Genomic DNA, 13,450 nt, shown 5'->3' on the forward strand with positions numbered 1-13,450 from the left:
ATGTCTGCTTTCCCTTTTTTAGCTAATGTAGAAACCTATAGGCCACACCTGGATCTAATCTCCAAATTAGAGACGGGAGGGTGGCTGTGGAGGAATGAAGGGGCACAAAGAGCAGGTCTCCCGGGCTTTGTGGTGAAAAGAGGACTTGGAGGATGAGTCCAGAGAAATTGGAGGAGCAGGTGTTTACTGGTGTCAGCGCTGGCGCTGTGTCCATATGACATGCTAGCATCCAGCTTAAACAAATCCATCTCTAGGCGCCATGAGCTCATCCAACATCCCAACCTTCATCAAATGAGGAAAACAGCACCCTGACCTCCACCAGACCTCGTTGACAGGCACAAAGCAGAGGGAATTGGATCTGTATTTGTTTGAGGCTGAATGCTGTAATGATTTACAATTTCAAAAGTTACACAAAATTTCCACACCAAGGAGGCTCATGTTTCTTTACAGAGATCATTTCCAATGATTTTAACTATTTATACCCTGCTATGAAGACTAATGAAAATTCCAGAAACCATGAGAGTAAGCAAATTCCCATGTGGCTTGTCTTTATGAGATGTTTTCTAAAAATATGGACTTTTAATGTACATTAAATGGGGGGAAATCTTATCCACTGGGTGTATTTGTGAGTGGTAATGTAACCCACCTGCTGGGCCAATGAGAATAGGTCCTGATGCAGGGCTAGCACTGCTCTGTAAAAAGCCCCATCATGTGTGTCTCTTGGGATCATACACGTGTACTCCTCCATGCTGTCCCAGTGCCCTGGAGGAACAACAGTCAAGTTATGAAAAAGCACAAAAACTGGTTTCAGCAGGAAGCATTTAATAATGACTGAAAGGGCTAATTAGCGGATGTCTTAAGACCTTACTTAGCAAGACTGAGGCCGATTAAAGTTTTGCAGCCCATCACTGCTGGTTTAAACAACACTTCACCTCAGCTTGCTAGGATTTCAATTATTGCAACCTCAACATTTTGCTTTCCAACTATAACAATAAAAGATGGTTTGAATGTTCAGAGAGACGGTAGTTGGGTTCGATTGAGTTTACGACTGACTTTAGAAAGTAAAACCCCAGACCGCAAACCTCAGAGGATGCTTCTGCAGTGTGGTCCCTGCATTTCTCCACCATTGCACGTTACGATATGTCAATGTTATGACTGGATACCATTCTCATACGGTTATGTGAGAGGGACTTGGCAAGAGCCATTACTGTTTTTATTGCTGCTGAGTTTGATTGCATTGTTGAGTCAGGCAAAGGATGGCCTAAATTCTCAGTGCACAAGTCTTTTCTTAAAACCAAGCAGACTTTTCATTCATATAGGACAGGAAGTCTTTTTAGTGGTTACCTAGACCCCAGGCAGCAGCAGCCGCCATTCGCGCCATCTTGGCCTGGGTTTCCTCGCTGACCAGTGTCCACTCCTCGCAGCACTGCTGGTGCAGCTGGCCCCTGGAAAATATAAATCACAGGCTTCAGATGGTGGGAAAAGCAGATCCTGATTTGTTCAGTCCAATGTTCACAGCAATGACATCAGTGAATCAGGAACTGATTGCAGCGATCATCAGTTTCATTAACTAATCAGGTAATCATGTGCAGAGTACTTATGTATACACGGCAGTACTAAAGGTATAGAATCACAACTAGGTGACGTGAATATGACGCTAGTGAATAACGAAAATAATTGTCTAAAGCGATGCTATCCAGTACTGGTCTAGTCTTTATCCTCAAGAGATAAAAGAATATTCTAAAGTCTACGTTCTAATGATAATATTTACATGTCAAGACAAAACATTTTCTTTTCTAGCATGAAACAACAGTTGAAGAAATCCTTCTCCAAAATTGCCAAGCTCTTCCAGCCAAGAATGAGAAGAAGACCAGGTTTCTTTTACATCTGCCATTATTTATTTCTTAATTTATTCTTAAAGATCTTTAATCAGTGTACCGTCCAGTAACAGTCCTGATAAAATCAAGTATCCCAGCAAAAAGATGGATGCTCATGTTAGGGCCAGCTGCATCTAACCAAGACTAATCCTTCATGAACAACAATCAGGGCTGCATTGTCCTGGACGAGATTAAACCGGTCGCATGTGTTTTACAGGCAGGAAGCTGGAGCAAGAGTAGACTGAGAAAGAGAAAGAGGGAGGAAGGCACAGACAGATAAAAAGAGAGGAAGGTTTGGATAGAGGTCATTGAAGTGAAGCCGTTCTCCAGCTGCCTGGCTATTGTATAACATGAAAGCAACATGTACAAAAAGCTCCAGTACACTAGGTGTATGTGTGTTTGTCTACAGCAGACAAACAGAGAGTCCAGCGGAAGGACACGGTTGAGTTATAATTTGACTCAGCAGACTATTATTCACATTTTAGGAATATCATTTGAGAAGTTGCTAAAATACATTTAAAAAAAAGACATCCATTTAGCATGTCGTAAGACCTCTCCTCAGGACTGTGAGCTTGCACCAACTGTGCTTGACTGACATCTCCCTCACTCTATTTTAGCATTTTAGCAAGCTATGACAGTGAGCTAGCATTAACAATACCAGGACCCAGCTCACCAAAATGGAATGCAGTCATTTTTTTATCTTCTCAATTCACACCTGTTTGGGTGTGCAGCGTATTTAAGTAACATTAGCATCATACTACTAACTACTAACTAACAACTAATGACCCTGGTCAACTGCCCAGGCTTACCCAGCCCCACACAAACATAAACACAAAGCCTTTCTTCAGCTGGAATATTTTTTTAATAAAACCATTGAATATTTTTTTGTGTGGAATGACTCATTGTATTCATCAATGGCACAAGGAGGCAGGTTACATAAGCAAATTAACATTTGCGTAGCGTTATGAGCTCTGTGACGACCCCCCAGAGATCTTGTGACTTTCCTTAAAAAATGGTCTTTGAAGGTGGGCAGCAGATACCCAGGGCTCGGTTTATACCTATTGCCATTTCTACCCACTGGGGACCATAGGCAGGCTGGGGGAACGCATATTAAATTTTAAAACCTCATAAAATGAAATGTTGATACCATGGGACCTTTAATACAAAAAGCCCACAGCAATATGTTTTTAGAAAACCAACTGATTCGAAACGTAAATTGAATACAGGTCAGCAAACATTATTACTGATTGTTTTGAGTGTTTATATAGGAAAATAAGTAACACTTTAGAATAACCATCATTAATAAATTATTGGCAATAATATAATTATTTAAAAAAATTAAATTGATAGCTAACTGGACAACTGTCATACCATTCTCCAAGGGCCTCTAAGCAGCGCATTCTGCCCAGGATGAGCTCTGGATCTTCTTTGTTCATGTCAATCTTCTTGTCGTATGCTACCAGGGCATCCTCCCACTCATGTAGCTTCTCATACCAGGTGGCTTGGATTTCCTAGTAGTTACAAGCAGAAAGGAAACGCGTGAAATACATGAAACTCAAAGCACACCACTAGAACATACCAAGCAATTAATCTGAATTACCTCTGTTTCATTACAAAGTTTGTTATCTAGAACATTAGACAATACATTAGTTTTTTTGTGTTAGCAAAAAGCATTGAAAGTAAAGTAAGTAAGTTTTTAATTAACTGTTTGGAGTGATGCTCCAAGGACATCGCAGAATAAAAAACACCTAAATTTCAACAGTTACACCCACTTCCTGTTTTGATGGCGAAACGCACAAAATGACCGTCCCGCCATATGACGAAAAGTTTTTGATCTTTAACATCTTAAGATTCCACAGACCAAATTTGAAGTTGATCGGAAGAAATCTCTTGGGGGAGTTTGTTAAGGTACGACATTAGGAAATGGGCAAAATTGCACTAATTTTGAACTTTCGATTAAAAATGGCGGACTTCCTTTTGGGTTTAGGGTATGGCTCCAATGAGCTTTCTTGTATGTTTTTACATGCTACATATGTGTACCAGAGGGTATCTGGAAATTAATTGAGAGGGAATTAAGTCCACAGAAATAATGTGGATTTATGAAAAAAAGTACTATAAAATAATTAAAAGTATAACCTTTTAATATATTTATTTAACAAATTGATTCATTTTTATAAAACTATTTACATTTCACTATTTTACTCATTTATTTATTTCATGATGTATTTCAAAGGCATATCTATTCATTTGTTTATGTATTTATGCATTTATTTAATATTGAATAAAACGGCATTCCTCAGTAGTGTCCGACATGATCTTGTTTACAAAAACCAGAAGTAAACCATTTTAAACTGATCCAGAACTTTTATCCAAAATGTGAAGTCTCTTGATCATAAAAGTATGCTCAATGGAGTCAAAGGCAAATGACAGGTCTAATAGGACCAAAACTGTGTGTTTTCCTGAGTCAGCTAACATCCTAATGTCACAAGAAACTTTAAGTAATGGCGTAAACCTGACTGAAATTTGTCAAAAAAGTCATGGTTCTCAAGGAATGCAATAAGTTGCTCTGCTACAAGCTTTTCAATTTTTTTTGACATTATAGATAGTTTTGATATTGCCCTGTAATTTTGTGATGGACCCAAAGTGGTCTTTTTCAGTGCTGGTTTAAGAACTGCATGTTTAAAAAAAAAAGGTGGGAACCACACCAGTTGCTTTTCTATTAAACATTTCTACAATACAGGGTCATCCAATACAGGTGCGCGCGCACACACAGGCACATAGTGTGGGATTAGTAGAGCTTGTGGTCAGTGCGTGCTACATGCTACATGCTGCATGCTACATGCTATATGTTGCTTCAGCTCGCCAATCTCTGCTTCCAGCTACTGCCACCGGGCAGCCCTTTGTTTTCAGGGGCTGAAAGAGGAGCAGAGTGTGTAAGCCTCCACGTGGCACACATGGTAACTGGTCCTTTGTGGTTCCAGGCTAAGCTGTACAGGATCTCGGAGCAGCAATGGGCCTCAGAGACGCGGCATGCAGGCCCATCGGTGAGTAGAAACGCCCTGATGCCCGTCAACCACTGTCCCCGTTATGGGTAAATAGCACCGGCTATGGATAAATAGTGAAGACCCCAACAGCAGTGCAGGTAGAAGATGTTGGTGTGAGAACCACCACAACCTCTGGGAAGGAGGAAGAAGGCAACCCCACAGCCACGTGGGTTAAATCGGGAGGGCGGCACAGTGGCTAAGGGAGCAAACCCTGTGGCGATGTGAGAAAATAGAAACTATTCCTCACAACTATATAGCTACTACGTACACACAAACACTAGCTACAAAAATGATGTCATGTTTGTTGGTGTGCCGGCCCTGGGCCTGTCCTACATGTGTACTGTGCTTTGTCTTGTTAACTTGCAGGTGTAGCCGAGGCAATAATGAGATGATGACTGTGATCACCTGGTCGTTCCTCCCAGACTCTTTAACCCCACCTGCCCCGAGAACGGGCGGCCGCATTCTTCCGACGGCGCACCAACATGTTTTCTCTCTGTTTGAGTTTTTCCTATGTTAACTACTGACAACATGCACTTCACATTCTCCATTACATCCATGCATCTTCATTCATCACTGATACTGACAATCGAACCTCATTGTGCTCTTGTTTGCATCATTATTTGATAAATGTCACTTTGTTATTGTTACGTTGCTGAGCATGTCCTTCTTCTGTGGTGGCCTGTGAGCCGGTTGTAACAAGTTGGGGGCTCATTTGGGTTGAGATTAAAACCAGGACGTTGTTTGTGTATTTCTTTAATTAATCTTAGTTAGTTGTGTTTAAGGTAATTTGCTTTAGTTGAGTCGATTGTTTAAATGTTAAGTTGCAATACAGTCATGTGTAATATAGTTACGCTCATTTGCATCCTAAACCCCTAAAATATAAATTGGCTAAAATTATTTTATGTGTTAATTATAACATACTTAATATAAGTATTTGTCCGGAGGTACATGTTGTTCATCCAAAGAAAATAATTACCCCCCTGTAAAATTTGACCCAATTTCAAAAAGTTTTAAATCAGAAATTTGGGTTTCCTTCAACCAAATTGTAAAAAAGAAAAAAGTATATGGTTCCATACAACTCTCCTCACATGTTAAACAACTGATCAGTTCTCTGTTTTCATTGAATTTGTGTTTTATAATTTCCTAGCCTTTTAAGAAAAGAAAAAAAAGATTCAAGAAAACTGAAAATAGTGACAGAAAGTGAGAAAGAATTAAAAGTTAGAAAACGTCAAAAAGTGACAACAAATGTCGGAGATTGCTTCAAAAACTTGGTCAAAACAACAAAAATGTCACAAAAAAAAAATGCTAAAGGGAACTTTATCAGGATGCATAGTATCCTGATCCATGAAATAACTGGCCTTTAAAAATAAAAATCTGCTTGCTTCTAGGGGAATTTAACATAGGGGTGTGTATACTCATGCAACGCTGCTTGCAGTATTAGTTACGGTTTGTATTTTGAGTATGACACATATCCTTTTACCACTGGCAAAAGGTCCCAAGTAGTTATTAAGAAATACACAGCAGCGACAAACAAAAGGTGTAGAGAAAATCCAAAGATCCTGTCCATTGGATGATTGGATGATTGCTATTGACCACTGATCAGCTTAACAGATGGTTTTTCCATATGCTGCATATTTATGTTCTGGGAGTATGTGTCTCAAATGGCCCTCATCCATGTTAACCTGTGTGTATATGGGGAAATGGAATCCTGATAAGAAGGTGTAAGCAGAGAAGAGACCACATATAATACAGCACACTGTTGCTAATTAAGAACGTATTTAGTCAGTTAATGCATCAACAAATGCAAAGGTCATAGGAGTTGGTTAAGGCCATTGCTAAAAGGTATGAGTGGAAAAATGTTTTTTACAAAGGCCCTCTGCAGCAGCATCCCTGGTGGGCAGTTGTGGTGGTACGATTGGAAGAGGATTTTTGTCCCTTTGTCGGTCTGAATGAAACATAGGTTTAGGGGGGGAAAAAAGCACTCACCAGTTCTCCAAAATGCTTCATGGCGTACTCAAGGACCCCAGATGCCGCTTCTGGCTGCTGCAGTTTATTGTTGATGCTTCAAGATATGACAAAAAACAAAAAAACAGCTTTTAGACCAATTTGAACACAAGACTTGGAACATTGCAATGTGTAGACAATATACAGTATATATATGCTTTCACCATTGTTAAAAAAAGCCATTTGTTAAGGTCTACAATAGCCAACTTACTGTACAAGCTGAAAATCATAAATCATCAATTTTCAAATGAAGTAGTTACAAAACATTAAAGTAGATTTGCACTTCCTCGTGAGAGATTACATAGGTGGATAATCACATAGATGTTAATAGTATGTAAAAACGTCTAAGTGTCATATTCTGGAAAGAAACTTTTGACATATTTTGACATTACTAAAGCTAATATTGATTCTGCAGTGCAACAATTTGTAATGTAATTGCCTTGCACTGACATCTGTGTTGTTGCTAACTCAATAGTTGACCTGGGAAGGGCTTCACCGGCCAGCACTAGAAGGTTTAGGCTTTCCTTCTCAGATCCATGCAGATGCAAACCAACCAGTAGGCGTCCGTTGTGCAGAGACTAGAGGTCTTCATGGGTCTACCCAAACCGTAAAACCCAAGTACCGACCTGGGACACGGACAGGTTAGGATCCCGGTTTATGCGGTCAACTGGGTCAACCCCTATTCCAATGCATATGGGACATTGTGTAAAACAAAAATAAAATTCTTTCCAATTCTTCCTTGATGTACGACTTCCGTTGCTCAACAGTCCAACTGTCATATTTTGCACTTTATAATATATACACATTTTCAATGGGAGACAGGTCTGGAATGCAGGCAGGCCAGTCTAGTACCCACACTTTTTACTAAGAAGCCACACTGTTGTAACACATGAAGAATATGGCATTGCATTGTCTTTCTGAAATAGGCAGGGAGGGACACCCCTGAAAAAGGCTTCGCATTGATGGCAGCATATGTTGCTCCAAAACCTGTACAGTGGGGTTTGAAAGTTTGGGCACCCCAGGTAAAGATTTTATTTCCATCATTTACACTTTCAAAATAATAGAAAACAAAAAAATGGCATCTGCAAAAGTTTGGGCACCCTGCAGAGTTAATATCTTGTACTGTATCACTGCTTGGAAACACTTATTGTAGCCAGCCAAGAGTCTTTCAATTCTTGTTTGAGGTATCTTAATTTTTCCTTCTACTCGTGAAATGTTCCCTGTGCCATCGGCTGCAATACAACCACAAAGCATAATTGAACCACCCCCATGCTTAACAGTTGGACAGAGGTTATTTTCATGAAATTCTGTGCCCTTTCTTCTACAAACGTACCTTTGCTCATTCCAGCCAAAAAGTTCTATATTAACCTCATCGTTGCACAGAACTTGTTTTTCACTATGCATCAGGCTTGTCTACATGTTCATTTGCAAACTCCAAACGCTAATTTTTGTGGTGAGGACATAGAAGAGGTTTTCTTCAGGTGACTCTTCTATGAAGACCATGTTTGTACAAGTATCTCTTTATAGTGGAATGGTCTAGCACAACTCCAGTGCCTGCCAGGTCTTTACTGGATGGATCGTGCAGTCAAACGTGGGTTTTGACTTGCTTTCCTCACAATCCTGCGAGCTGTTCTGTCTGATATTTCTCTTGCTCTTCCAGATCTTGCTTTAACTTCCAATGTTCCTGATGATTGCCATTTCTTAATAACATTCCGAACAGAGGATATTGGAATCTGAAAACGCTTTGCTATCTTCTTATAGCCGCCTCCTGCTTTGTGAGCGTCAACTATTTTCAGTTTCAGTTTTCTGGACAACTGCTTAGAAGAACCCATGGTGCTGATTGTTGGGGGAAGGTCAGATGAGTCTTGATTTTTAAAACCTTAAAATTGATATCCCCTGGTCTTTCCCGACGATAATTCAGAACAATCCATGAACAAGGCTTGTTCGAGATGAACTGCGCCCCGCCTGTAAAGTGGACGAGAGCAGGCGGAAGTAGCCGAGGGCGGGGACAAAAAGCTGCGGTAAAGTCAGACAGTTTCCAGCCGTTTTCAGAGGCCTTCAGGCTGAACAGGAAGTGACAAAAACACTGTGGTGCAATTCCGATTTAATTCCGACTATTTTCAGTTTCAGTTTTCTAGACAACTGCTTACAAAGTTTTACAGACTTTTGCAGACGCAATATTTTTATTTTCTGTTATTTTGAAAATTTTAATGATGGAAATAAAATCTAACTTTATGTAACATATTATATGAATGTCTAATCCATCATTTGATGCATTTTTGGAGATTTGTTAATCTTTTCTTGGCTTCTTTATGCTCATTAATACAAATTTTCTGGGGTGCCCAAACTTTCAAACACCACTGTATGTACCCTTCAAGATTAATGGTGCCTTCACAGATGTGCAACTTACCGATACCATGGGCACTAACACACCCCATACCATCACAGAAGCTGGCTTTTGAACTTAGTGCTGACAACAATCTGCATTGTCGTTTTCCTCTTTTGCCCAGGGCAGGGGCGTAGAACAACATTCTTGGCCCTGTAGAGAGGCATTTTCTTTGGGCCCACTGCCCACATCCAGAGCTATTCATTCTAGCATATTTTTGGGCCCTCCCCACATGAAGGCCCTGTTGTTGATATGTTGCTTTTGCTTTGCATGGTGGAGTTTTTATTTTCTCAAAGGCAGAGCAGGATACCCAGGGCTCGGTTTACACCTATTGCCTTTTCTAGTCACTGGGGGACCATAGGCAGGCTGGGGAAACTCATATTGTTAAAAAAACTCATAAAATGAAATTTTCATGCCATCAGACCTTTAAACTATTGGACTACTTGCTTGCGCAGTTGTTCACAATGTGGTGAACCTTCCCCCATCCTTGCTTGTGAATGACTGAGCCTTTTAGGGATGCTCCTTTAATACCTCAATCATGACCAATTAACTTGTTCACCTGTGGAATGTTCCAAACAGGTATTTTAAGCATTCCTCAACTTTCCCAGTCTTTTGTTGCTCCTGTCCAAGGTTTTTCAGAATGTGTTGAAGGAATTAAATTCAAAATGAGTGAATAATAGCACCACTTTTTTTTTAAGTTTATCAGTTTGAACAAAAAACAAATTGTCTTTGTAGTGTATTCAATTGAATATAGGTTGGAAAAGATTTTTAAACCATTGTATTCTGTACATTTTACACAATGTCCCAACTTTATTGGAACTGGAGTTTGTATTACAGTGGGTCCCGGGTCTGTTTGCCATTATGTGTATTACCTAAGTGGAAATCAGGCATGATAGAAGTGCTGTTAGTGTGTATTTGAATTCCATCTGCGGCTACAAGGTGGTACCAAATGACATGTGCGAGCGAGTGCCCGTGCTCAGATGGTAAAAACACAGGTCAGTCAGTAAATTAGCAATGCTAGCAATAGCAGCCATAGATAGACAGATCGATAGATCGATAGATCGATAGATAGATAGATAGATAGATGGCCTTTATTTTTCAACTCATGATGCATAAAAAAAAGACAGATACACAAGAACAGAAACCAATGAAAAAAGACAGCTATACCAGTAATCTGGTATCGCAAAGCACTGAATCTCAGGTCAATCAGTTGTGAAATGACAGAGTTACAAGAAGAATTCAGGCAACCAATACATTTATACATCAGATTCCTCAGTAAAGCAGAGAATGTAATAACTCCTACTTGACAGAACAATTCACTGGCACAACACCACCTTGGTTTTCTGAGTAGAATGCACAAGCAATCATTGTAAGCGACCAACTGCTTAATGAAGCTTGCCTTTTTAAACATGACCCACAAGGGGGCACTATAAAAAGCAGTACAATATGCTTTAAAGCGGTTTATCTTGACAGTATCAGAACACTAGAGAGAGAGAAATTCCTGGCAACATGCGACGCTGCCTATACATGTCATCATCTGACCATTAGATCTGTTAAGATGTGACCCCAATACTTGCCCTGCCAGATGGAAAGATGGAAAAATAAGGTCTGTACCCTCTTTCACATAACCAAACTTAGTGGCATTATATTTCACATCAAATTTAACACCATAATCCGAACAAATATTCAACAACTCCCAAAACCCTGCACTGCAAGGAGAGCAGCCAAGTCATCAGCATACATGAGACGGTTCACTAGCATGTTACCAATAATACATCCTGTTTTTCACTGTCTTAGCTGGTCCGACAGGTCATCAATGTGAATCTTAAAAAGGGCCGGTGATAGTATTAAATTGTAAATTAACGTTAACTTGTTAATAGCAATCACCTGTCAAATTGATGCCATGTCTCACAGGTAATATATATTTCTGGGTCTGTTTGGGCCCTGTTTTCTCCGGGGATGAGTGAGATTTGGTTTTTTTTTGGTAATGTACATATTGGCAATGTAGAATATATGTTTACTCTTTCAGCAAGGTGTTTATTGTGAAAAGTAAATGCACCTATTGACGTTTGTCACGCTTGTTTCACAAATGATGAGTCATCTGTCAAGACACAACAATTCCTGTTTGTACACCCTCCACTCACCCGTAACGACACCACATCTGGAAACACTCATATGAACCACAAGTCTATTATATTTCATCAATTGCAAAACCCATGTGCAGCCACAGCAAATACATCTGTAAAATGTAGCATTTGAAAAGAGCTGGTATGCAGTGGAGTTCCTGAGGACAGCAGGCAAAAGTTGATGAAGGATATTTGAGGATATATGTCAGAAATCTGGTTTGACAGAGTGTAAAGGTAAAAGGTTTTGAAGGTGAAGGCCACAAAATGTGATGACATGGCACAGCAAGTGGTCATGCAAAAGCTTAGGGAGCTGCTGGTACAGGCCTGCATGATGACAGGTAAAATAACAAAAAAACACAACAGGAGCTGTCTTGTCCATAGTTAAAAACAGAACAAAATCTGACCGTTGAAAATAACTTTCAAAAAGCATTTGCTGCCTTCAGGGACTCAAAGCTCTGTGTTGCTAGTCACGTGCTAATGTGTCCCAAGAAAGACTTAATACAACTATGGAGAACCAATCCTGCCGATTCTCTCCTGATACCACTCCAGTACACAAATTCGAAGTACTGACAGAATGCTGACACCAGTGACGATACCAATACCAGTGCTGTTTCAACTTTTAAAATGTATAAAATTCAAATTTTGCATTCTACAATGTGGCTAGAAAGTTTGGGCACCCCAGGTAAAAAGTTGTATAATGTGCATAAAGCAGCCAAGAAAAGATGGAAAAATCTCCAAAAGGCATCAAACAAAAGATCAGACATTTGTATAATATGTCACAAAAAGTTAGATTTTATATTCATCAAAATAATAGGAAAAAAAAAATGGCGTCTGCAAAAGTTTGGCCGCCCTGCAGAGTTTATAGCATGCACGGACCCCTTTGGAAAGCTGAGACCTGACAGTAGGCTCGTGTGAGATGAGCCAGGTCTGCGCAGAATCGATCACCTGCGATCGGCACCCTTTGCATGCCGGTTACATTTGTGTCCGACTTGATCCCGACTTGTTCTGACGTCATGCACACGTGGGCAACAATAATCTCACGAGAGCAAGGTGGCCGCAGTTCTGAGACGCAGGCAGCGCAGTTGCTTTTCACCAACTGCAAGAGCCAGGCGGACCCAGAGCATGCTGGGAAACGCCGGCTTCTCAGCTGATTGGTTCACAAAAGTTTTTTTTTTGGAATCTGATGGATTTTAATTGCCATTTGTCTGATTTAAAGGCTTATTCTTTACAGAACACTCGTGTGGCTGATAGTGATGTTAAGAAGTCAGAGACTAAACCTGTTCAGATCACTGATCATCTACAGTCTGTTAATAAAAATCAGCAACAGATTTCATGTAGAACATTTTGAGAGCTACTCTGTAAACATAATAATAATTAAAACAACTAGAAACTTTGTGCAAGCTGATGTGTGGGTCTGATTATATTTTATCAAATCGGAATTGCACCACAGTGTTTTTGTCACTTCCTGTTCAGCCTGAAGGCCTCTGAAAATGTCTGGAAACTGTCCGACTTTACCGCAGCTTTTTGTCCCCGCCCTCGGCTACTTCCGCCTGCTCTCGTCCACTTTACAGGCGGGGCGCAGTTCATCTCGAACAAGCCTTGTTCAAATGAGCTTTTTCCAGCTTCGCCTGCTGGCTAAAGTTAAGCCCTTTCTGAGCAGGCACGACATAGAAAAGGCCATTCATGCTTTTATCAGTTCAAGGTTGGACTACTGCAATGCCCTCTATGTTGGTCTGAATCAGACCTCCATCTCACGTCTTCAACTTGTTCAAAATGCTGCTGCTCGCTTTTTAACAAATACACCTAGACGTGCACACATCACTCCCGTTCTCTACACCCTGCATTGGCTCCCAGTGCGTTTTAGAATAGATTTTAAGATTTTATTTTTTGTTTTTAAAGCTTTAAATGGTCTTGCCCCAGAGTACTTGTCTGAAGTTTTAACTGTGCGGGAACACAACCGGTCATTGCGGTCTTCAAATCAGTTGGTTTTAGAAGTCCCAAGGTCCAGGTATA

General features: G+C 40.2%; 1 protein-coding gene across 2 annotated transcripts in view; it reads right to left on the reverse strand.

The window, feature by feature from the left end:
• Positions 1–13,450, reverse strand: part of mtor (mechanistic target of rapamycin kinase) — an 84,627-nt gene that overhangs the window by 26,035 nt on the left and 45,142 nt on the right. For both annotated transcript variants that reach the window (XM_034875994.1, XM_034875993.1), the window contains exons 29-32: positions 6,908–6,983; positions 3,249–3,388; positions 1,345–1,445; positions 647–762 (exon numbers count right to left, since the gene is read on the reverse strand). In XM_034875994.1, coding sequence (XP_034731885.1) covers positions 647–762; positions 1,345–1,445; positions 3,249–3,388; positions 6,908–6,983 — 433 coding nt within the window. The remainder of the gene's footprint in view (positions 1–646; positions 763–1,344; positions 1,446–3,248; positions 3,389–6,907; positions 6,984–13,450) is intronic.

This window comes from Etheostoma cragini, chromosome 7 (genome assembly GCF_013103735.1).
Source record: "Etheostoma cragini isolate CJK2018 chromosome 7, CSU_Ecrag_1.0, whole genome shotgun sequence".
NCBI lineage: Eukaryota > Metazoa > Chordata > Actinopteri > Perciformes > Percidae > Etheostoma > Etheostoma cragini.